General features: G+C 27.3%; 1 protein-coding gene and 1 non-coding gene across 3 annotated transcripts in view; one reads left to right on the forward strand and one right to left on the reverse strand.

Moving 5' to 3' along the window:
• LOC113561097 (atrial natriuretic peptide-converting enzyme-like) overlaps positions 1–26,130 on the forward strand; it is a 117,776-nt gene that overhangs the window by 83,431 nt on the left and 8,215 nt on the right. For both annotated transcript variants that reach the window (XM_026967318.1, XM_026967316.1), the window contains exons 12-18: positions 5,828–5,944; positions 20,599–20,694; positions 20,858–21,002; positions 21,582–21,751; positions 22,832–23,018; positions 23,129–23,294; positions 24,005–24,128. In XM_026967318.1, coding sequence (XP_026823119.1) covers positions 5,828–5,944; positions 20,599–20,694; positions 20,858–21,002; positions 21,582–21,751; positions 22,832–23,018; positions 23,129–23,294; positions 24,005–24,128 — 1,005 coding nt within the window. The remainder of the gene's footprint in view (positions 1–5,827; positions 5,945–20,598; positions 20,695–20,857; positions 21,003–21,581; positions 21,752–22,831; positions 23,019–23,128; positions 23,295–24,004; positions 24,129–26,130) is intronic.
• On the reverse strand, positions 13,934–14,005 carry Trnah-gug. The gene has a single exon. It is a non-coding gene; the product is annotated as a tRNA-His (tRNA).

Genomic DNA, 26,130 nt, shown 5'->3' on the forward strand with positions numbered 1-26,130 from the left:
ATATTCTTGAAAACATTTTGATTTTTTTGTATTAAATATTTTTTTAAATGAAAAACAAACAGCTCACTTACTGTAATTGTAAATTTTATAGTAAAAATATTTTTACTCGACAATTTTAATCGTTCTTATTGTTATAAAAACAAACAGTTCGTCCATTTATTTAATGGATTTTATGCTGCAAAATGTTTCTGTTCTCGCCGAGCGCTTTTACTGTTCAGTAAGTTTAATTCCAGCTGTCGTGTTCTCTTAATGTCCGTTTTGATATATTGAGAGGGAAATCAACATCCGTCGATTTCTATTATTTTTCTAAACCTGAAAAACAATATAATTATGCCACAAACACGTATTTTTAACGTTATATTTCAACACTAAGTAGGCAACTTATATACCTACAGCGTATACAAAATAAATTGCAAACGTCTAATCGAATTCTTGGGTTTTAAATTGAATACGGTTACTAATTTTAAACATAATTATTCATTAGGCGAGAAGTTTGCAACTTATTTAACTATTTAACATGATTATCGGAATGTTTGTGTGTCTGAGATTTTTCGTTCAAATACTTCATTATGATGGCGATTTTGTTAAAATAAAAATGTATTTAATTGGATAAAAACAATGTAATTATAAAATATTTAAAAAAAAAATGTTGATTTACCTACACTATGGGTGGGAAATTTCCAGGAATATAATCTGAACATGTAGAAATTCACAGGAATCATACTGTGGAACAAATTACAATTTACACATCATAAGGTTCAATAATGGTTTATTTTATTTAAATATTCTAGTTATTTGCTAAATTTCAATTTAAAAAAGCACTTATACCCACTGTTTAAAAATATAACAACTAAAAATTAGTTTTCAATCGGGGTATAACATATTATAATGTACCTGCAATGGTAAAATCGATGGGTTCTATTAAATTTATCCGGTTTTTATTACACTTGATATAAAAAAATAAAATAAATGAACAATTATTATCGTAGGTACTAAATAACAATTCAATCCAATAAAACTTTTAAAACCGTTAGTAATACTTCAATTTAAATACATGAAGCTTATAAAATAAATCAACCTTTTTTTTCTTTTATGTTTTTATTATATTAAACACTCAAAATTTCAATGTTAAAAAAAGTTGACTAAACCAGACGATACCACAAAAAGGTTGTTTAAATTATTAAATATATGTGCTTGAATACGAATTTATAATAATGATTTATATTTCATAGAAATGTATGAAAATTCTGATCTAGATTTTCCAGACATCAGAGCGTCTAGACACTAGAGATTAGACCCTAGTCCATATTTTATCCCCACCTAAAATATACGCAACTCAAGTAAAATATACTAAACATTATCATCCATAGCAACTAGCAAATAGATAAAATACTTGAAACTATATGACTGTGAAATATATACATATGAATCATATGAATAATTGCTTGGTATTATCCTGATTTTACAAAAAGTAATAAGTGCAATAATCAACAAAATATTTACATAATTATTTTTAAATTTTCCTCATTTCTCTCAAAATCTAAAAGCTATTTAAAAATATTTAATTAGTATTTGAGTAGGTAGTATAAATAGTCATAATATACGCTCTTATGCAAACAAATATATACATCAAGTCAATTTAGGAACATGACTGTTTATAATAATTATTAAAAAAAAAGAATTGCATACTGAAAAATAATTTACATTTTTAATAATTTTTGGTTCCGGGAAGTCCCCAGTACGGGAATATGTTTTTTTTTTGTATCATTCTCCGGATTCCCCGGAGTACAAACGACAGTTGAAGTTATGGTAGTTATTAAATAAAAAGTTGTTAATAATGCTAGATTAAAAGCACTTATGTTTTCATTATGTCACAAAAATAAATATTATTTAAAAATCTATTTGTTATTTAGCTTTTTTTTCAAAAGATTTTTCACTTACAAAATTACCGATTTTGATTTATTTTACTATTGTATTTAAAGTTGATGAAAGCTTTAAAACTCTATATTTTGTTATATAAATAAATCAAGTTCTAAACTATATTATAATAATGCCTTAATCGTCAAAATATAAATTATTACAATACAAATATATAATCAATTGATTTAACTTTACTTTTGATATTATTTCTTATTTTAATAATATTCGTACCTATTACATATTTATGTGTAAAATACAAATTATAATGGACCTAACATTTTATATTCAAATATAATATAAAATGCTGATGAAATTATGGTAATTTTAATTAAACAAATTTAACGATAATCTATTGTTAATTTTACAAGTACACTTTCTATAGGTAATCTAAATTAATATATACTCCGTTAAGATACTATAAATATTCATTTTAAACGAGATCAACACTTTAACTTATAAATATCAATATTATATAATTATTGTGATTATATATTAATGTTATGGCCATGTGGGTCATCAATTTTGTGACGGACAAACATTTATTATTTGTTGCCGGTTAGTTGACATTTTGCCCCTGACTAGTAAAATCTGAAATTTTACTCAACTAAGTATAACTATTGTTAATCGATGCAGATTTGAGTATTTGTTGATGATACATTACTTAAAATATTATAGTGAAACAATGTATCGTATATTTTCCAAAATGTATTCATGTACATAATATTAATCATTATCGTACTCAAATAAAAAATAACATGGTTGGACCAATTAAACATACGTTGAAATTAAAATGTGTGTAGTTTATGTAATGTGCATTGTGCTTGATGTTAGACTCATATCCTTTAGACTTAAATGTTATTATACTTTTAATAATGTGAAGTATATGTTTTATTGTGCAGTGTATACTAAAACATTTTGTTTTAAGTGAATGCTTTATACGGATATCATTCGACGCACCCAAAACACATTTTCATTTAACTATTTAAATACGTTTACCAAATTAATTTTCATTATGCATAGTTTATATTGTGTAAACAAAACGAACAACTAGTTATATAATATATTATGCTTCTTATAGCACGATGTTAACAAAAACGTTTGCATCGTTGAATGTATTATTATAATTAATAGAAAATTTACTTTGATTTTTATGGATATTTCTCACTTAATTTCAGGTTAGTTTAACTTTTACATACATAAATTTTTCGGTCTAGGACATTTCGGCGTGGCCGTTTCGGCGTACGGCTGTTTCGGCGTAGGGTCATTACAGACATCCGGTAGGTCACTATATATAAATATATAAATAATTTTTGTATAAAAAACTGTATATAATAATCAGGTACATTTAAGTATAATAATAATACAAATTTAATTAAAATAAGGAGAATGCTATTAAAATTATGAATAAAAATATTCAGGTCATCATACTTAAATTATGTGTTATTCCTTTTAAAAAGCTCATAATATTACGATTTTCATAATCGCAGACTAATTTTAAAATACGTTTATTGACGTCGATGTATTTTTTTTTCTTTTTTGGTGGACTTTTGTCTGTTTCTAATTGGCAAAAGAAGGTGTCTCGGCCACTTTGTATTCTCCTTAAAAATTATATAAATGCCCATAGTGTCGGGTGGTCAACTGCCATTTGTAGATTAAGGCGACGATTTGTCGCTTCTGCGTGATTATTTGTTCGATCTTCTTTACTAAGTACGCGATCATGAACGTTCCAAATTATAGGGGGGAAAAGTGGGTTTCGACGACGATTTCTTACAACTGTACCGATGCAGTTTTCTTCAAATCATTCTAAGAGAGGAAATATTTCTTCAGGCAGTTCATCATATAATAAGTTTAAACTATTGTAAATGTTATCAATTTTAACAAAAGCTAAAGCAAAAATCATTTTAATATAAATTGAAAATTCTGCATCATTTTTATACTTTGAAAATAATTCCAAGTCACTCATTTTAAGTCTAAAATTTGTTGTCAAATGAAATAAACATCCGTGAATTTGAACTTCAGAAAAATTGTTTTTAATTGCTTTGATCGCAGCTTACTCAAAATCGCAAGCAATTGATTTTGGTTTTAACCCAGGTTTTAATTCAATTAGTATTTTATATAGCCGTTCATACGTTTGATTTTTTTTATCTTGTAAAAGAGCATAAATAAGAGGATGAACGCCATCGAGGTATTTACTTAATATTACGTATACTTGCGAAAATAAATGAGGTGCTACTTTAAAAGTGCCATCGACATATCAATTGGAAGACTCTGATAAAATATTTAAATTTCGAGGGCGACAAAAAATTAAAATTCTATCGACTTCAGGTCCACTATTGTGTAAAATTGTTCAGTTACACCTTCAGATGGCGAATATGACTGGTAATTCCTTGGCATTATTAATCAAATCAAATATTTTGGAGTATCGGGTATAACTTGAATTTCACGTCATGTGCGTTTTATTTGTTTTTTTAAAGCTCCATCGGCCATCAACGTTCCCTAATTAATTTAAAATTAATTCTCAATTTAAGTTATTAAAATTTTGATATTTACCTTTTCTGCTTGTGATACTCCACTCGTACATTCATTAATGATATTTGATGTAGGTTCATTGTCTCTCGTGCTCGTTTTTTCATCTTAGTGACTGCAGCATTAGCTTCAATCTTAGCCGCATGAGTCTTCATGGGTCGAATGTTCATTTATTTTTTTTAAGACCTAATAAATAAAACCATTATAAATAAATTTAATACCTACTGATAGTTATAATAATGAAATAAATTACCACCAACATGAATTGAATTCTCGCCTTGCACGAATCTTTGTAACTATATCGCCAAAACTTTTTTAATTTATTTGTACTAAATGTTTCAAAAATATACATATATCCATCATGTACATATATTTCACGTCCACGGAAAGTTTCTAATTGCTGACTACTTGATGATCTACTCAATGATCATCTATCGATACAGCGTATAGGTTAACTATACCTAAACTTATATCTTTATTAAGTTAGACCGTAATATAGATTATGTTGTATGACAGTATAATCCCATAGTATACCGGATGTCCCGCGATGATTTACCCATTGCGATATCTCCTGAAATAATAGAAATATTATAATACTGGTTTTTTAATAAGAATCACAGAGACAAGAACTACAAATATTTCATGTTTTAATTTATTTGAATGTTTTGATAAAAAAGTTAAAAAATATATTTTTTTATTTAATTATTTTCAAAAAAATTGAAGATAGCCATTTTGTAGAGTTCATTTTTCTGTAAATATTGAGGTTTCAACATTTTAATTTCATTAATCTCCTGATTTTTAATATTTTTTCTAGTTAATTTTCTTTATTAATGAAATAAAAATGTTGAAACATCGATATTTTCAAAAAAACTGAACTTTACAAAATGGCTATTTTCAATTTTGTTGAAAATGATTAAATAAAAAAATATATTTTTTTACTCTTTTACCAAAACATAAAAACAAATTAAAACATGAAATATTTGTAGTTTTTGTCCCTGTGAATTTTATTAAAAAATCAAAATTATGATATCTCCATTATTTCAGGAGATATCGCAATGGGTAAATCCTCCCGGGGCACTCTGTATATAATATATAGAACTATACGGCATACCTGCATCTAACCGACGAAAGTAAGATAAAAACTGATAAATTATTTCGGTACAATATAATCAATGCTAACATTATATTACCAAAACGCCATTAAAATCATTTTATGAAAAAATAACTACGCCGAAACGTCCTTACGCCAAAATGTCCGGATCTGTACATATTTAAGTATAAAATCAAAGATTATTAGATTATTTACTTAAAATTATTGTCGATTATGTTTTGCTTATTAAATGAACGTTATCTATAGAAATATAATATGTTATGTTTTCAGTATGTCATGAAGGTTTTAGGTGTGACAAAAAAAGATGCATTCCAATGGATTGGAAGTGTGATGGACATTTTGACTGTGAAGATCACACCGACGAATTGAAGTGTTCACAATGCCCAGGTATGTAATTTTAAACGGATTTTTAAAATCGTATATTACACATTGTATAAATTATCATGAAATCTATAAATATAGGACATTTAGTTCCTCGTTATTTTCTAAGCATAGAATATATATATTATTGACAATTTAATTAGGTAATAAATATAAATATAATACATAATATAACATAATATATCTATGATTTTTATGACGGTATAAAAAGTATGATTGTAGCCTTGTAAACCAAATAAAAAAAAATAATAATCATAAGCTTTAAAAATAAATGTATATCTACTTACTATATATTTAATTCAACCTATTTTTTTAAAATTCATAAATTATTTAAAATATTAAAGATGCAAATTTCCAAAGCTAATTATGTAAAATAAATACTTATAGTCATATTTAAAGCAATTCTGTTTAAAGAGTATGTTCTAAATAATAATAAATTAACCATTTATTAATGGGTTATTAAAATAGTTTGACATTAACTTAATTTAAGTTTATTTATTTTTAATTGACCTTGTTTTGATCTCAGTTTACTATACTTGGATTATAATCTGAACTAAAATTTTAAGAAAATTGTATTAATCGTAAAAATAAATTTAAATTTGAATTAAACAATGTGTATCACTAGAGGTAATAATTTATTAATAGCGATCATTCTTGGAATAGTTGGAAATTAGCGCTATAGATAATATATGTACAATAATTAATATTGTATCACTAATGCAGAACTTGCGATAACGTATAGTTGTGCATAAAATGTGCCGTTCTTATTTAAATGTTGTGCAATTCTAACTATTTCAGACTAATTTGTCCAAATAAATGTTTTTCTTCACAATTTTGAAATTTAAAACAATTTTTCGTCTTAAAAAAGTGTTTTTTTTATGAATAAAAAAATACAAGAAAAATTATTTAGATTACTTATTCAATTACTTTTTATCAAAAATATTAATAAAAAAAATAATTTATATACATCTATTCAAACACTTAATTAGACAGCAAATATAGGTAGATACACGTATAAATAGCATACATTATACAGTTCAATAGCTGCAGGCAGTGGCATAAATTGGGTCCAATTTCTGGCGGTGCAGTGGCATATTGTCATTTTATAATTATTTCCAACACACCAATAATCCAATTTCCTAAGTAAAATCCTTCCCTATAAACTACAATATTTTTTCCCGTGATATATTTCTTTAAATAATAAATACATTTTGAATTATTTTAACAGTAAAACCTTCATTGTTATAATATTTATAAAAAAAAACAGCCAAAAATGTTTTTTATTTATTTTAAGTTGAGACGACGTCCTCTTTCCACAGATCCCGAATCGAATTCATCAATTACTTGGTCCAAATTAAGATTATTCTTTTTTCCAAGCTGCAAAGTAGCTAAACTACTAAGCCTTTCTTGACCCATAGTCGTTCTAAGGTAAGTTTTTAACCTCTTTAAACAAGAAAGATCTTTCGCAACCTGCTGTATTAGTAGGTATTGTTCGGAATATTTTTAATGTCTCTGTAATTAATGGAAAACCTTTTTGAATATCATTTTGTTTTATGTATTCTATTTTTGATTCTATAATTTGTCAGGTACTGAATTATTGCCATATTTTTGATTTTACTATTTTAGAATATAGATAGAATAATAATTTAATGCCTATTGCCTAATACATGCACGAAAATTACAATTTTGTACCTTTTTATATATTATTATATATTTCAATGATTTTCTGGTAGTGCAAAAACATACCTTTGCAGTGCTGCATTTGCACCACCCAGTTTACGCCACTGGCTGCAGGTATATGCGTTGCAGATACTCGTAAAACAATCTTAGTGGAAAGAAAACTTATTAAATATGTAAAGTTTTCTGGCTATAATGAAATAGTGGTGAGATTTTGTTTTAGGGAGAGAAAAAAAGGATCAATATAATAATCCAATGAAAAAGTTTTTCGCGCACAAATCGCAAACACCGGTGACCGAGACGATGAAATTATACCACACCCTACGAAAGTCTAAATATATATATATATATATACACCATATATAGGTATACTATATCAATAGCAATAGCCATTTGAACTAAGTCGTTTTATACGCACATAAATATACAGATATATATAATATGGTCGTAACCGTGGTTATACGACCGGCGCGTGTCTTGGACAGTGGCAGAGTTGTGTGTTTAGCTCGACGTACGATTTGTCCCGTGCCAAATGTTCCGGCAAATGTCCCGATGTACACCAAACACGATGGATGACGGTCGTATGCACACGGTAGTTAGCAACGGTCAGCCGACGTTTTATACCACCGACTTTTGTGCGATAGACCATATTATAGCATACATAATAATAATAATAATAATGATGATGATTATGATGTATCAGTAATTTAAGGTTATTGTCGAATCTATCGACTGCGATCAGACATTTTAGTATAATATCATAGTTATTTGCGTTACCGTATACCTTATGCGATAGCCCCGTAATATTTCTGTTGTATAATTTATACTATACGGTTTATAGTCTACGAAACACACAACTTAACTTTAAATAAATGTTATACATTTTCGTAAGAACGTATTGAACAGAATAGGTGCTTTTACAATAAATAGTTGTCCGAAGTGTTATTATTATTACGTTATCGTTCAAAGGCGTTCAAATTATTCCGTAGTCGGAAAAGGTATCACACGCCTAAGCGAACCCAATAAGGTTTGTTCAATAATATAACTTACAAATGATCATACATTATTATATACTATGCGATTTCACGCGTGTTATTATTATTAATAATAATGGTGTATAGTCGGGTGAGTTTTTGATGAGTCCTGTTGAATCCTTTGTATCAATATGCAATAAACATTTTAATTAAACCCTTTATCCACCCGTTCTCTACACGACACGGCTGAATCTGATTGTGCGATGGATTGTGTATTATACATAATGCACGGTCATGTAGAGGCGAAAAACAGCGAGAAACAAATATTAGGCTAATATTATAAGCTACAGTTGATTGATGAGAGATGAGGCACGACAGAATCTGATGATATTTATTATATATGATTTATATTATATTATTTATCACATGATGTTTGCGTCAATAAAACTCACTCGTAGGTATTATTGAAAATGACGACTGTCCGGAAAGTATATCATCGAAGTTTCTCCGTTACACGTGTATGTCTACCATACATTGTGCGCGCCCAATATTGTTATACATTCATATTAATTATTACGTTACGAATAATATACTTATATTAATACGTAATATTACGATTTCAGTGGTCGTATTATCATACCAGTCGTTTAAACACTGTAGCCCGTAGGTATACTTTACTTATAATACGCGTAGAATACGTGTTTTAGACGTGTGCGTGGTAATAATTGACTTAGGTAGATACTCGTTAGTTATTACCTAAATACCTAAATAATTATGTAATTTCGATTTGCATTCCAAAAACAAGTATAATAGTATAATACTAAAGCCCGCAATAACACTCCGTGGTGTGAGAGTATTTCGATTTAGTCATGCGCGTTTTGGAGTACAATAATAATAATAATAATAATTAATGTGGTAATATAAAACCAATAACATTGCATTACGTTATTACTTATTATGTTCGAAAGAATGAACATCAACTTTATTTTTTTTTTATATTTTACAATAAGTTTTCAAATTGTTTTGTATTGAATTAATTTTAAAAGAATCATAACTTGCTTTTAATATTACATATTTTAAAATGCTTAACTCGGAATAATTCATACCAACGTAGTATGTAAAATATTATAAGTAAAAGTGGCAAGACATGTCAGCAATTAAATATATATTATAATGTCATAGTACTTATCTGAAAAAAATTAACTACATTTTACTTTTATACTGGTTGTAACTTGTAGACTTGTAGTTAATTTCATAATATAATGGTTTACAAAAAATTTGTTATAGATAATATTATTTTATATTTTCATTTTTGTAGTATACATCGCTACTAGAAATTTTAGTAATCTATCCAATAAAAAAAACTTTGTTATTGTCATCGACATTTAAACTTTTGATCAATCAGAGCGATGTTAGCTATTGGTTTTAAGATGATTTGGACTTTATTTGTTTCGAAGAACACTATCTTGAGTATGTACATTGAAAGTTTTTTTAAACTTAAATAATAAATCCTTGTCTTAAGAGTTCATATTTTCAAATTCTATTAAATTGTCGAGAAAATTGCTGGTAACAGGGTAAAAACAATATAAAACTTCCGGGGAATTTGCTTAAAAATTCGTTAACATTTCAAGATTGAAAACGATTTTTATTTGAGTATTATTGATATAAAACTTTCATGTGAAGTTTTACATTTGATTGCAAATTCACTGTCCAATAAAATGTAATTTAAAAAAAAAAACTGCAACAGATTTCTTTCATTTTACTAAACGTGACGAATGAAATTTGGTAGTGTTGTCGACTGTATTTTTATTTTTTATTTTAATTTTGAATGCAATGATAAATCAATGATTTAAACATTTTCATGTTTAAATCATTGATGAAACTTAATCTAGGGTATATTTATTATAATATTGATACAATTTATACTGCTCTTTATATACTAAACATAACTAAAAGTTGAAACATGTAGTATTATCTATAAACTATGTTAATAAAGTATTGAATCACATATGAAGTATTCATTGACTCAATAATAAAATAAAACTAAAAATATTAAAAATTTGAATTATTCGAAAGAAAAATTATACTGATGTTTCATATTTATAGTTAATAGTTATTAATATTAAAGTAATTAACGTTCAATTTTGTTATAATAATAATAATAATTTAATATATTATAAGTACTCGTGTAAATTAGTTTATGTTAAATATTTAAATACTGATAAATAAATAAATTACTTAATAAAAAAAGAAGTTAAAGATAAACCTTAAATATTTTCAAAACATTTAACATTTTATATTTAACCCTAAAAATAATCAATACTTATAAAAATATATACTAACTCCAAAAATAGTTAATTCAAGAATAAAAATAAGATAATTATACATTTTTTAAATTAAGTATCCATATCTATCACAATATTATGATCAATTTAAAAGTATGTTTAACAATTCGCTGTTGTAATGAACCCATAACAATTATAATAGTATAGTTTTCTAGAAAAAAAATTAGTTAAGGTGGTCCCAGAAAACCAGAATGATTAGTATTTTCCTTTTTCCCATTTTAATTGACTTATTATACAATATTGTCAATATTGATGTGTAACAAATTATAACAGCAGCTGTTAATGCAGTGATGAGTGAATAGCTTGGCGATATGCCAATATACATAATAATTACTGAGAACATATTATAATAGTGTATAGTTATAGCGCCCAATGTCTGTACCTACTATTATAATGACTAACCTAACTGTTTATAAATACTTTTATATTATTGCCCATACTATAGTTTCGGATTTGAGCTGTGGCGTTTCTTGATTTTGAAGTCATTTGAATACAAAGTGTTAATAAATAATAATTAATTGTTTCTACATACGTAGGTAATATACGTCTTATAATAATATACCTATTATGCGAGTTTTTCATAAACGTCCATAACGATTAATACCGAACAAAAACAGCGTTACACAACTTAACGATTAAACAATATTATCCTAGCCGCCGCTCCATTAAAATACGCAACATTACACAATATATTGCTATATTATACTAGTCCATTCTCAAAACTTATTATTTTTATTTATTTTTTATCAACTGATGTCATTTTAAGTACGGTATGTACAATGACATTAAAGGGTTATACCGGATTCACGCATAATTTCAACATAATATTATAATATTACCCACGGGATAAAACTTGAGCTTACCCGAGGTAGCTTGAGCGACGTCAGATTGTCAGGGACTAAATTATTTGATAATTTTTTCCCCATACTCAAGCTGAGTGATAAACGGTTAGACAAAATTCTAAATAATTGGTTTTTTTTTTTTTTACTTTATGCGTATCTAGTATCAACGTAGGAAATTATTATAAAGTAATAAAATGAATAAACTTTGTATTTATTATTTATTTGTATTTACCCTTTATTCTTTAACACGTTTCTATATTTTGTTTTTGAATATATACGCATGCAAATGCATTTACATAATAGGTAAACATCAATTTTATTTGTCTTCATTAGTAATTTCAATATATTTTGTATTTTATGTATCATTTTTATTATCATCGTTATTCAAAAATTGATCAACTTTATATGATTATATTTTAACTGGACATCCGGTAACATAATGTATACTTTGCGTATGCGAGCAATTGCATAGTAACATTGATCAGTGATCATATTCCCCCCGGGTAATATTGACTTTACCTCTAAAGTAGAATTACCTAGAATATCGTAGTATAGATACGAAATATATTATAACATTTTACATACACGAAATACATAAAGGTTATTTGTACCATGTAGATGAAAATAACCATCATCTCCATAATCCCTTTTCGCTTAAATAAACGTTTAATATGCGCCGGAAACGGTTTCAGGGATGGGTTGAAACACTAAGGGTAAAAAACGACTCGCGAAAAAGCAAAAACAGTACGGCAAAATAAAAAAAATCTCATAAAAAGATATGATTCTATATAGATGCGTATCTATATTACATAATATTATGTATTATCGGGTAATGTGCTACTTATACTCACCATTGTAACCAGGTGGCCTATTGTGGTCACTAGCCAGAGACTTAAGACTTAAGAAGCGATTACCACTGAATTTTTATGAGGACCATTCACTCTCCTGATCCCTTGAAGGAATTTGAAGCGAGTATAATTATATTATGTGCCTGTTTGCATTTTGATAAAAATAATTTACGTCTGAAAGAATATTATCAATATGGTGTATGTAGGGGGAGCCGGGGAGGGTGATTTAATAAGCACTAATTTAGTAATTTTGTTTACAAAACAAGGATGCTGTGCAGATGACATTTTACATTTTACATTTGTACATATAATTTATTATTGATTGAAGTGATGTGCACCTATAATAATTAATGGGTACTGACCATTGATAATATATATATTTTTTCAACACCGGAATCTGACAATTTTTAAGACTACGACTACCGTGACACCATCGCCTGCACTGCTATAGATCGTACAAGCATTAGTATTCGTTAAAAACCGATTTGTGTATGTATTTAGGACTTAGTTATATACGATTAATGGGATCTCTAGAAAATTAATTTATTTTATAAACTTCCTTATCGGGAGCAGTTTTGTCTGCACGCGGCATGGAAGCAACTACGCAAGTTTATTGTCGTTTCGCCAGCGGGTATACGTATATGGTATACAATAATACTATGTTACGATAATAATATTATGGAAAATATTACAAATTGCGATTCACTGTATTAATAATAATGATCCATCGCCATCGATCATGATCACAATAAGGCGATAAGTCTTTTGGGAATCACTTCCACACCGTTAAAATATGTTATCTATATCGACTATACCATGTATATGTGACGACCAGTCGTATTTAGTATTTAAGAATGGAAATATTTTGACCTTGTCCTTCTCTAAACTTTCTCGCAAGAATTGTTAAGAATAATATATAATTCAAAATAATATAATAATACATTAACAATATTTGAATATATTATGTCAAAAACAAAATTGTATGGCTAAATACATTCTTTGAAAATTATAATTTAAAATATGATGGTTTTTTTTTTAAGTATTATAAATTTGTAATATATATTTTATATTTTTATAATACTGAAACGATGAGGTTTTGAAATTGGAATACTATTTCATCCCCTTATACACTTTTGCACTATGGATCTGGAAACAACTGTGATTAACTTGTTAGTTTATTTATTTTTTTAATTGATACCTACTTGAATTACTCCATTGTAAATTTGAAAATATTACGTAATACAGTTTTTTTACCTCAAATGTGGATATCGAAATTAAAAATACAAGGAAAAAATCATAAAAAATTTTGTGCCGTGACCAGGATTCGAACCTGGGTTATTGCGGCCACAACGCAAGGTCCTAACCACTAGACGATCACGGCCTAGTGCTAATTGAGGCTCAAAAATACAAGTATTATACACCATATTTTATTATTTAACGATCTAGTTTAGTAATTTTTATAAATATAAGATATTTAAATATTATAATATTATAATAATATTGCATATATTGCAAAAATGTTTAGATATATTATTATTATTAAAATATAAAATGGCAATTACATTGTTTTTGGTTTAGGAACTAACTTAATAACACGGTAGGTAACTTCATAGGTACTACTAAGTTATGTCAATATTTTTCAGGAAAACCTATGTTGTTAAGTTTATTATAACCTAACATATAGCTTTAAATTTTGAGAGCTTAATTTATTGTTTAACCACTTTAGCCTAATTTAAACTGAATATAATAAACAAACTCTGGTTAATAAGTTTAATTTTAATAATTGTTTGATCATAAATATTCATTAGTTATAAGTATATTTATTTTGATATAACATATACTATACTATGTAACAGTGGAGTACCCTGCAGGATTTTCAATGAGTGTGGGTGGGATATAGCTAAATGTGGTGGATTAGGTAGGTAATAACTGCGTACCATAACAAATTTTTTTTCATTAAAAGTTTTTCAAGTTTTATATTACCTATATATTTTTATTTTTTACACTTGATACAAAAAAATATTGTATAATTAGTAAGTATGTACTTTTTACATTACTTACATTAACATAATTTATAATATACGTTCAATTTTAGTATCTAATAATTTTTATTTTTTATTTTAGTGTAGATAACTGCAATAATATAGTTGATGATCCAATTATCTAATTATATTCTTCTGAGTGAAATTTTGAAAAATAATTCAATAAAAATATTTCCATAAAGTATATTTTTAACCAGGTACTCATCATTGTTTCAAACAGGGTTAGATCTAACAGCACATGCGGGTATGGCGTCCTATAGATGGCAATCGTTACATATATTTAAAAAAAATCTACAGTACTCACAGCTTACGTGAACGTAGTGTCATATATGACTCCTAAATATTTTAATGCGTGTAAACTGTTTATATATATATATATGTAAAAATGGTTATCGATTTCGATAAAAAAAAAAAACGCTGTTCTTCCAGTGAATCGAAATAATGAAAGAATGTCAACAATCCTGAGTGAAAAATCCCTGACGCACACCTACATATAAAAGATCCGAGATAGGTCACGCCTTTCCTACTGGAGTCGACAAATTAAAGTTAAACAATATCAGATTATTTTTATATTATTTCTGCGTCACAATCGATTATTATTAAAAAATGCACATAATTTAATTATTAAATAATTTATATTTTACATTCATATATATATATATATGTATATATTTATTATTTCTATTATGCGTCTAAAAATAGCTTTCGAATTCGGAGTCATTCTACGCAGTATAGTTGCAAACACTACGACGTAGGTAAAATTTTATTTATATCAATTGTTATTTAAACAATAACTAAAAAATGTTATCCAATTATAATGTCTTCAATATATATAAAGAGTCTTTACATATATATATGCACATAATATGCAATATATACAACTATTAATGTAATTTTTTTACACTATTAATTGAATAATAAAATAACATAATATAGATGGTAAATGTTATATTTGCTCAGAATATAATAATTATTATATTATAATATTATTATTAAGCGTGCATTATAGGGGCTGTGCCATAGGATGCAACAAATATAAGACGACGGGAGTACTAAAATCGTGGATAATATACAAAATAATATATCGGTATTAGAAATTCCTTAATGTGTATTTTACCTTTCTTTTTTTTCGTCGACGGTAGTTAGTTATATGACGTATTTTTCTAATAAATAGTTAATAGACTACGTCAATAAGCATACAAATTCACACTTGTACGAAATATTTAATATACATTATTTGAATATTCTTTGGAATATATACTTCCAGTTATATACATATAAACATTATTTCCGGAGTGTATCATTATTTATTATTGTTGCACGAAGTGGGCTATATAACAACAATATAAATAATAATAATAATTTCGGTGTATTTACTGTTAGAGCGCCACAATGAAGCGATGGAATGGAATGTATAAATGCGATGTACTTTATGTTATATATTATTACGATATACACGAATTGTATCAAAATCGCAGTCTACTATATTGCGGTAATTCATATAATTATAATACAAGTACACGACCGTTCAAATAATCATCATACTATGTTATAGGTATTTTAATAATTCAATTTTTGGTCGGAACCTGAAAAAATACCCAATCATACATATTATACGTATTACGTATATACTCTATTTTATTGTAAATTAATGAAGCATAAGAGTAAAAGTAACTGGATAATAAAATCAAGCGAAAAGCTTAAAATTCAGTCACCGTTCTAAAGAAGTCTAAACCATGTAAAATGTATTGATTCTATAAAATAATCAAAAAATATGTTCATAGTGTATGAATATGAAGATTTAAACTTTAAACATAATATTATATAATTAAATTATATTATGTAGAGTTAGGTATTGTTTATCAGACTTCGAAAAGTTACTCTTTCGATTTTTAAGTTTTGATAGAACTAATAATGTAATAATAAAATATTGACATCAGAAAACTAAAACTTATTTTCTCTGCAAGAAAAATTATTAAACGTCATCAGAAGTTTTTTTAGAGTCCCGCGATTATAAATAATATTTTATAAACACGGGTTGGTTAAGTTTATTATCCGTCAGTTCACTATAAAATAAATGCTAAACTTTAATAAATCGTCTGCGGCTACAAAGTTTCGACCTTTGGATTTTCGGATAAATGTTCAAATACTTTGATTAATATATTATTATACATACCAGACCAATTTTCCAGCAATACTATATAAAATCAAAATATTATAATCGTAAACACAGACGATCCAATTAATAAGCATACCAACTATGGCAACTAATAATTGAAAAAAAAAATTATAATTCAGGATATTATTATTATCGTTTCACGTTATATTAATTTCCCCGTAGTGTGCTAGTAAAGGATAGGGATATTGGACACGATGTAACTACACCTCCATAGTATATTGCCTCTGAAACGCGAAACCCGTATCAAATCAATCTGCTTCGGCCGTCTGGCTGACGGCCATTAATACAGGTATTTGTTACGAACGTCGTTTGCATTCAATTGTGACGAATCCGACGAAACAATACTACAGACTTAACATAAATGATTTGGTGTTCACACATTATAGCAAGCTGTTCTACAAACACGTCATTTTATTTCCATTTGGACTTGATTGATATATTTAATAGTTTAATACTGGTATATAGTGTTATAGGTAGCATCACGGACGAGTTTTCAGTTTTATCGTGCGAGTAGCTGTACATTTTGTTTCGCATCGCTTGCAATACCTTGATACAGTCCACCTTTTTTGTGTGGCTCGCGTAGACGCGATAGGATTAGGATAATAAACTTTGCATAATATAACATTTAAATCGGGGCGCTTAAATGTTTTCGAAATAACGTGTCACAATTACTTTTAACTTTAGCTGTACTTTGATGTTATCGCTATAGCCTACAGTAGCCTGCAATAGTCATATTATATTATTAAACAATGTTAGCATGTATATTATGTTATGACTTTTGTAAGCTAATAACAATATTTTTATGAATCTTAAAAATATAAATTATAACAATTTTAAAGTTCAGTGAATCATAAAGTTAGACTAATAAGTAGGGCCACTGCGGGTATACTATTGTTTTATTGCGTACCTATATATAAATATATATATATATTTATATGTATATATATAACCAATAGCCATATTAGTTTGTATTGTTATTTTATTACATTTATAATTACAATGAATACCAATCGGATTATTTTACTAGTGCTTTTCAACGATATCAGTCTTAAGATAATTTTTTAAACAGTTGAATCGATAACTATAATAAAGTAGGTATGTATAGCCTATATATATATATAGGTAAGTGCATGCTATGTAAATAAACCAGATAATCCCAAACTTTCAAATTCAAAATATACACACACATATATTGAATAAAACTTGTATCATTGTTTCAGTCAAAGTATTGAATTATAGTATTATTATGATTTGTTATTATACTTATTATACTATATAGTGTATACACATAAACATTTATATATAAATATATATGTATTACACACACACACACACACACACACACACATATATATATATATATATATTAAATATTTAAATAGTCAGTTGTAATGGAATAAATTTATTTTGACGGCAACAGAGACGAGATAAAAAAGCGCATCACAACCGTATCGCGTTTAACGTCCTGGAAGAATGTATATATACACTATACACTATAATATTAAAGGGATGGAACGTTCCCACTTCACGGAGAAAAACTTGTAAATTGTAGAATGTAGGTACCATCTGCCTGCTCCGACACCTTTTATATTTTTCGACTATTTCATTCACTTATCCACCGTATATATGTGATGTGTATATAAATACATATTAAATTATATTTATATATGTATATATTAAAAATACTATCATCGTACGGACTCGGTGCGCATACTGGTATACGCGTCATGACTGTGGTCAATTGAATATATTATTATTATAATAATATATGTAGGTCGCTAACAAAGTTTTTAACGTGTTCATAATCAAAGTTTTACGTCATGGATAATAATAATAAATTGAATAATGATTATAAACTATCAGAAACTAATAAAGATATGGTAATATTTTAATACTATACATGTTAGAATTATCATCCATGGCCGTCTAAATTCGAAATAATTGCACTGTAGACTGTAGTACAACATAATATTTTGTTCTTAATATAGATGATATTGTATGTTTTACAATTTTTACGAGAGTATGCTTAATACTTATTTATGACCAATTAATTCCTAATACCATTTTATTCAGAGGATATATTAATATAAAATGTCATTCACGTAGTACCTACTATTCTATAAAACTCTATTGAGTAAAGGGCTGACATCATCAATGTGAGTATTGTTCAAATTATTCCTTTCTATACATGTATTAGGAAGTTCCAAGAATCGCATCTTTGATTACTTTATGCGCTAACTATATTATTGTATCATATTAGTTAGGTATATATTATATTATAATATACATTCACACGTGCATATTGAACGTGTGCTACTAAATTTAATTGTATAAGTCTATTATTATTATATATGAATAAAATTAGCATTTACAAAATACTTGCTATTATAATCATGTTGTTGAGTTTAATGGTCATAAAAATTAAAAACACTGTTTATCAGCACGTGTAATTTCTTACAGGAGATGTCAATGGTTAAACGTGGAATATATTAATACCTTTTTAATTTGCAATGAATTCACTAATTATTAACCTCAAATACAAAACATTGCCAATAAACAAAACTGTCATTCAAATAATAAGAAAATACGATTTTAAATAAATATACTAAGAATAATATGCAGAGCTAGGATTTGTATGCAATAAAAAATTGTAAAATATGCATTTTATTTACTAAAATATGCAAAAATATGCATTTAAATTTTTATAAAACAAAAACAAAAATATAATTACAAAAAAACTATTTATTTATTGAAATACATCAGTGATTGGCTGTTTGTCTTAATATAGTATAATCGAGAAATAAAATAAAATAATTTAAAAATAAAATTTATAATTCACATTCAACAGTGTTACATGCTACGACCACATACTTTTTTAAATTTTCGAATTTAAATGATCGGCGATTGGTTCGGTATATTGATTTATATTGACTGAAGATCTTATCGCATACTTATTATACCAAAAAATTGTATTTATAAAAATAAAATTTATGTTTAACAAAAAAAACAAAGTTTTATACTTTAATCAGCGCAAGGTTATAATTAAATAAGAAATATTAATCACGAAATGAACTATGAAACATGCATTTTTTGTATTCTTATAATCGAAATATGCAATAATATTCATTTTATTCAATATATGCAATAATATGCATTTTATCTAAAATATGCAAAAACGTGCAAAATTAAAACACCACAATTTATTTCATCTTAAGGTGATTCATGGACATTACTAACAAAATCAATAATCAGAAGTTGCAAAAAAAACATACTGTTGCTTATAAATCCTAGCCCTGATAATATGTAATTATGTATTTAATACTTCCAGTACTCGTAACAGTCGATTTTATGAAATTATTATTTAACAACACCGCACCGAAATTTAAATTCTATAATGATGACGTATGATGATAACACAATAAAAAAATTAATATATACATATATATTATCGACAATCAATGGAAAGTATATTTTATTATAATATAACTTATATATTATTGTCTACATAACACCATTCTTGGCTTTTTGTGCAAACTTGATTTTACGTTTTTGTGTTATGAAAACACAAATCATTTAAACTATAGCTTTACATTTTAAATGCTGAAATATTGTGGCATTGTCGATTATATATGTTGGCCTTAGAGCGAATGATTTGTCATATTCAACGTGTGAAAATTTAAAAGAAAAAAAAAACGCATATAGTACTAAAGTACTATAAACCTAACTAATTTTCAACGTTCATGTTTTTTGTAGATCAATTATTTTGTGGCGCTGGAAAATGTATAGCTGTAGAGCACATTTGCAACGGCGTATTCGACTGTGAATGGGGACAAGACGAACGGAATTGCGGTAAATTATTATTTTAAATAATATTCCCTGTCCTGGGAGGAAAGAAAACACATTAGCACACGCACGCACGTACACACGCGTGTGCATAATATTTTGAAATGTCACAAAAACGAGAAAACCGAGTTTTCGTGTTTATATTTATGTGCTAAATGTGTGTGTACAGTGCGACTTAGTGGCGAGATGGGAGTAATCGGCGAAGGGATGTTGGAGCTTTATTCGCCGAACACGACATCTTGGCGACCCGCGTGCATTCAGAGCTGGGATTCAGAACTGTCGGCCACCATAATTTGCAACATACTTGGATACAAGTAATATCTATATAATTTACCACCCCTCCCTCCAATTTCGGATTGTATATCGAGTATATAAATCGCATACAATCTCAACATGTCTATCTACTATAATAAATTAATAATATTAAATGTATATATATTATATATAATCAATTGATTTCATATTGCTCTATAATAATATAATTATGGTAAAAAGTAAAAATATACGATTTTGGGTATTTTGTCTTGCAAAGGTTGATTGGTTTCTTTTTTGTCTGGTTATGATTACTGATAAATTTAGTGTGGGTTGTGATTTAAATGATAATAATAACATATAATAAAATTACAATATTATTTAGTGAACTATTATAAGTATAGAAATAATTAAAGTTAAAATGCTAAGTAAAAGTTTCATATCAATATTATAATTTATAACACCTATATGCAGTGTGCATAATATGTTTATAGTATAAATTATTATCATATTATGTATTTACATAACATACATAATATATTTGGCCCGGTTTATCGCACAAATAGTCCTCGCGATAGCAATGTTCTTGGTTCGAATGAAAAACTCGTTATTTGCATCGTAAATTATATTATAAATTACAGACTATCATCTAGAAGCATGCTCGGCGAAAACAATAAGCTTTTGGCCTCCGTTAAGTACAATCAATCAAAAGAGTACTACGACGAAAACAAAATGACTGTGTACAGGGAAATCCGATACTGTCCGGATACGTTCTTGTATCCGTCTATAAGTCTCTTATGCTCTAATTTTGGTAAGTTTTTGAATTTTTTATTAGGTTTGAATTTATACGATTGCACGACAAAATATAAATTATATAAAATACAGTATTGCTATTTTATTATAGAAGGTGGTTAAAAAAATAACAATATAGTAAATAATAATGCCAAAGAGAATATTACTTATTAGGTAGGTATATAGTATGTACTATATAGTGTATTAGTGTGATTCATCAAGTATGCTTATTCCCGGTTTCCTTAGTCAATATCTAAATTCAATTGCATTTTGATTTTCTGAATTTGTAAATACCTACTTAAAGACCATTAATTATTTATAATTTTATTCTCTAGAAAATAACCGCAAGTATAATGTACACTAGTCCAAGTATTATATGTAAGTGTTATATGCTATGTAAGACTATAATCAAGATATGAAAATTATTATCTTTAGTATATAGTTTGAAAACTCAGAAATTACTTGATTGAAATTATATCTAGTTTTTAGATCGGTCAAAAAATTCAAAAAACTCATCTGATTAACAATTAATAATATAATAGGGAAGTTTTCGTTAAAAAACAAAGAAGTTTATATCTTCGCAGAACATGATTTAACTGGTATAACAAAATCCAAGAACTTTAAAATAATCTATATACTTAAGTAGATTTCAAAATTTCAAAATCAGAATTTGAAAAACACCAATATTATTAAAAGAAAAAGAGGGTTGTGAATCACCTTGTATACTGTTATACCCATATATACTTAAAACCTATTTCTGTTTCATGTTACTTTTATTTAATTTAAATTGAATTTTAAGAGCAATCAACCGTAATTTAATTCCAGGACAGAGGTAAAGATATGGTAGTCTTAGAAAAATTGTAAAAGCTGGTTGATATTTTATTTTTTTCGTGTTTTATAAAACTGAATTTTTTCATATTTTTTGTTTAAATAATATTATATCACAGAAGATTAACCGTATTATAGGAACATTGATTTTTAAAAACTCCCACATCCATATGCATTTTCAAATACACTACTGACAATATCCCAATTAGCTTTTTTATTCCCGATAAAAAGAAACAACGGCTCGTCAATTTGTAATTGTATAATATCACAGAGTGCGGTGTCAGGCGGAGACCGCAAACCATATTTCGCAAGACGAGGATTGTGGGCGGCAGACCATCATTGCCTGGCGACTGGCCGTTTTTGGCCGCTATCCTCGGCGGCCCGGATGAGATATTTTACTGCGCCGGAGTGTTGATATCCGAACAGTGGGTTCTAACGGCAGCTCACTGCACTGGAGGGTAAAAAAATTATGAAATTAAATATTACGATATTTTGCCCGTAATGAAAATGATGACGATACAGAAATAACAAAATCACGGTGTGGTAATTGGTTTGTGTGCGTTTTCAGGAGGAAAATCTTAGGTGACCTTTCAGAGTGGACCATACAGCTGGGCATGACCAGGAGACATTCTCATTCGTTTTTCGGGCGAAAAGTGAAAGTGGAAAAAATTATCAGACACGAAAAGTACAACAACGGGCCCGTTCAGCACGATCACGATATCGCACTTTTCAAGGTACCTAATCTGCTTATGTTTGTATTATATTATGGTAATGTAATATTATATATTATCGTTTTTATCGAGTGAACTGCGCCGACAATAGTATCGACCATAAACAATAACATATTAGTTGGTAAAATATTATCACGCAGTTTTAAGTAGGGCGTAAAAACGACCATTTTGCAACGCGTTTTTCAACAATATTCTTTTTTATATATAAATGCACCGTTTCATCGCATTTGTCACCATCGATAACAGATTTATATAATATTTTTAAAATACAATTTGGGAATGAATATCCTTAGAGGTATTAAAATCACATTGTTATCGTATACTATAATAATGCGATAGTAAAATATATATTTTATTAAATTGTCGTTTATTTAGTAGTTTAGGTAATTTATAGTAACGTAATTGCCAAATGTACTAGTCAATTTACAGAGTTAATTATGCTATAAGTATCTAGGTGTTTAGAAGAATATTATATCAAGTCGGTGTCTAGTGGTTGCTGAGTGGGTGAGTGAATGCGAATGTACGAGGGCAAACACTGCAGCGTGAATGAGACTTCTATGAGACAGCCATACATTATCTTAAAATTGTGTAGAGACATATAAATGAAATATTGTCGTTAGATGGCCGAAATGTTAGTATAGGTTCATGATTCGTCAGTAAAATAGGTATGTTATTCAATAATCTAACGGTCAGACAAACGTTTTTCTTTTCAGCTCAGCGAAAAATTAACGTTTCACGAGTTTTTACTTCCGGTGTGCTTACCACCGCCGAATATGGTTTTGAAAGCAAATATCAGCTGTACAGTCATCGGATGGGGAAGACGCAATGGTCTCGAAGGTAAGACCAATAGGTTTCCTGTTTGAAATAGTATTAGTATGATCATATTAACAATTTAAACTCATCGTCATAAATTTGCTTTATTGTACAGTATAAATTATTTACTTTTATATTAATTAATAACATAACATAACACACATTATTTCGATAATAGTGTATGTTATTATCATGTATACAATAATATGCACGTACACTAACTACTACAATAGTTGTTATGGACAAAATACATTATTTATACATTATTTACTCGAAACATGTAATTCGTATGCATTATAAATTATAAATAAGCACATTTTGGTTAGTCAAAAATTAAGAATAAAATATTAATTTTTATTTTTTATTAAAATAAAATACCTACTTTGTAACTTTGTAAGTATTTTCAATATCAACACATCAATATTGTTAGTCTTTTTTACTATCAGTGTTTAAAGAGTTAAATGTGGTGGTTCTAGCTAGAGCGTTGACGCAAAAAGTTGTTTTCTAATATCGAATATTTTTGAGTATAAAATTAATAAGTATTTTATATTGTTTTAAATATTTTCTCTGAACGTATTTTAAATTTCGTTTAAAATATAAACAAGTAATTTATATATTTATCGAAAACCAATGACGGAATAGTGTACTTATATAAAATTAAATTTAAAATTTACTGCATGTATTAAAAAAAAAAAAAAAACTAAAACTAAATAGGTAGTCACATAAATAGTATAAGTACTAAAACAAAAATATATACATTTCATTTTTTTTAAAAAAATTTTATAACTTAATCATTTAGATTAAATTCATATAGTTTTGAGGACAACTTAACAGCATAAATAACTTAAGAATGAACTGTTTGAATATTTGTATTTTTATTTTAAATCGATCAACGTTTTCGATCATGTATATTTTGGCATCTAAAAATTGAACTATGAGCGTAAATTATGAATAAAATACACGGTAAGCTATGAACTCAGACGAATATAAAACCAAAAACCAAAATTTATATTTGAAATTTATACCATGAATTTAAAGTGAATATAATGTTAGATTATTCGTAGGTATACGTATTATAGGTATAGTCCATATTATATTATTATCATACAATTAAAATGATTAATATTTTATTATTATAACAGCGCGTGGTCAGACTTTTCATTCAATATACTATCATGGTATAATAAGTGTTTGTTGCTGGTGATTTATTACATACCTACCATAGAATTTTTTATACCGATTTATTGTGTATAAAAGATTGGATTAGAATAGAATCAAATCTAATTTATGGTTTAACGCGATTCGACGATTTAGATGTACAAAAAAACTCTTCCGCGATGAGGTTGTCAATGACGGATTATTCATTCCCTTTCACCTGCACTCGAATTTAAATGTCCCGTCGGGTTATGCCTTTTATCTTTTCAACTGCATGTTTGAAAGTTTTGGGACCAACGGCTATTGTTCGGTGGCAGATCAATAAATTTTTACTCGGTTTTTTTTTCAGCCACGCACGAATATAGTTATAGTAAAACCGCACTCTGCCACCATCGCCCCTTGACCTACCAGAGTACACGTTCCAAAATTACCGTAGTACTAAAAATCACGTGTTTTCATAAATTACAGATCGTAAATTTAGCTTTTACCGATAGAATTCAGATTATTGCCGTACAATATTATTTATGCACACGTATATTTTCAAGATTTTTGTTTCCAAGATTAAACGTTTAGTTTTCTGGTATAAATGAACCACCTTATTTCAGTGCGTTTCATAAATGTGGGTATATTAATATAATGTTTTAGTTTTAAAATTTGAGAATAGACTTTACAAGGCTACGATTTCGAAGAATATATTATTTATTTTTTGTTATAAATAAATGTGTTTCGATACTAAAAGTTATTATTGTTCAACGGAGTAATAATGTTTAAATATAATATTTATTTAGTAAAATATAATAAAAAAGAAACCATAAAACGGTTACTAAAATAGAATACAACAGACTATAAAAGTTTTCGTTTCTTAATAAAA

The sequence above is a fragment of the Rhopalosiphum maidis genome, chromosome 4 (assembly GCF_003676215.2).
Source record: "Rhopalosiphum maidis isolate BTI-1 chromosome 4, ASM367621v3, whole genome shotgun sequence".
Taxonomy (NCBI): Eukaryota; Metazoa; Arthropoda; class Insecta; order Hemiptera; family Aphididae; genus Rhopalosiphum; species Rhopalosiphum maidis.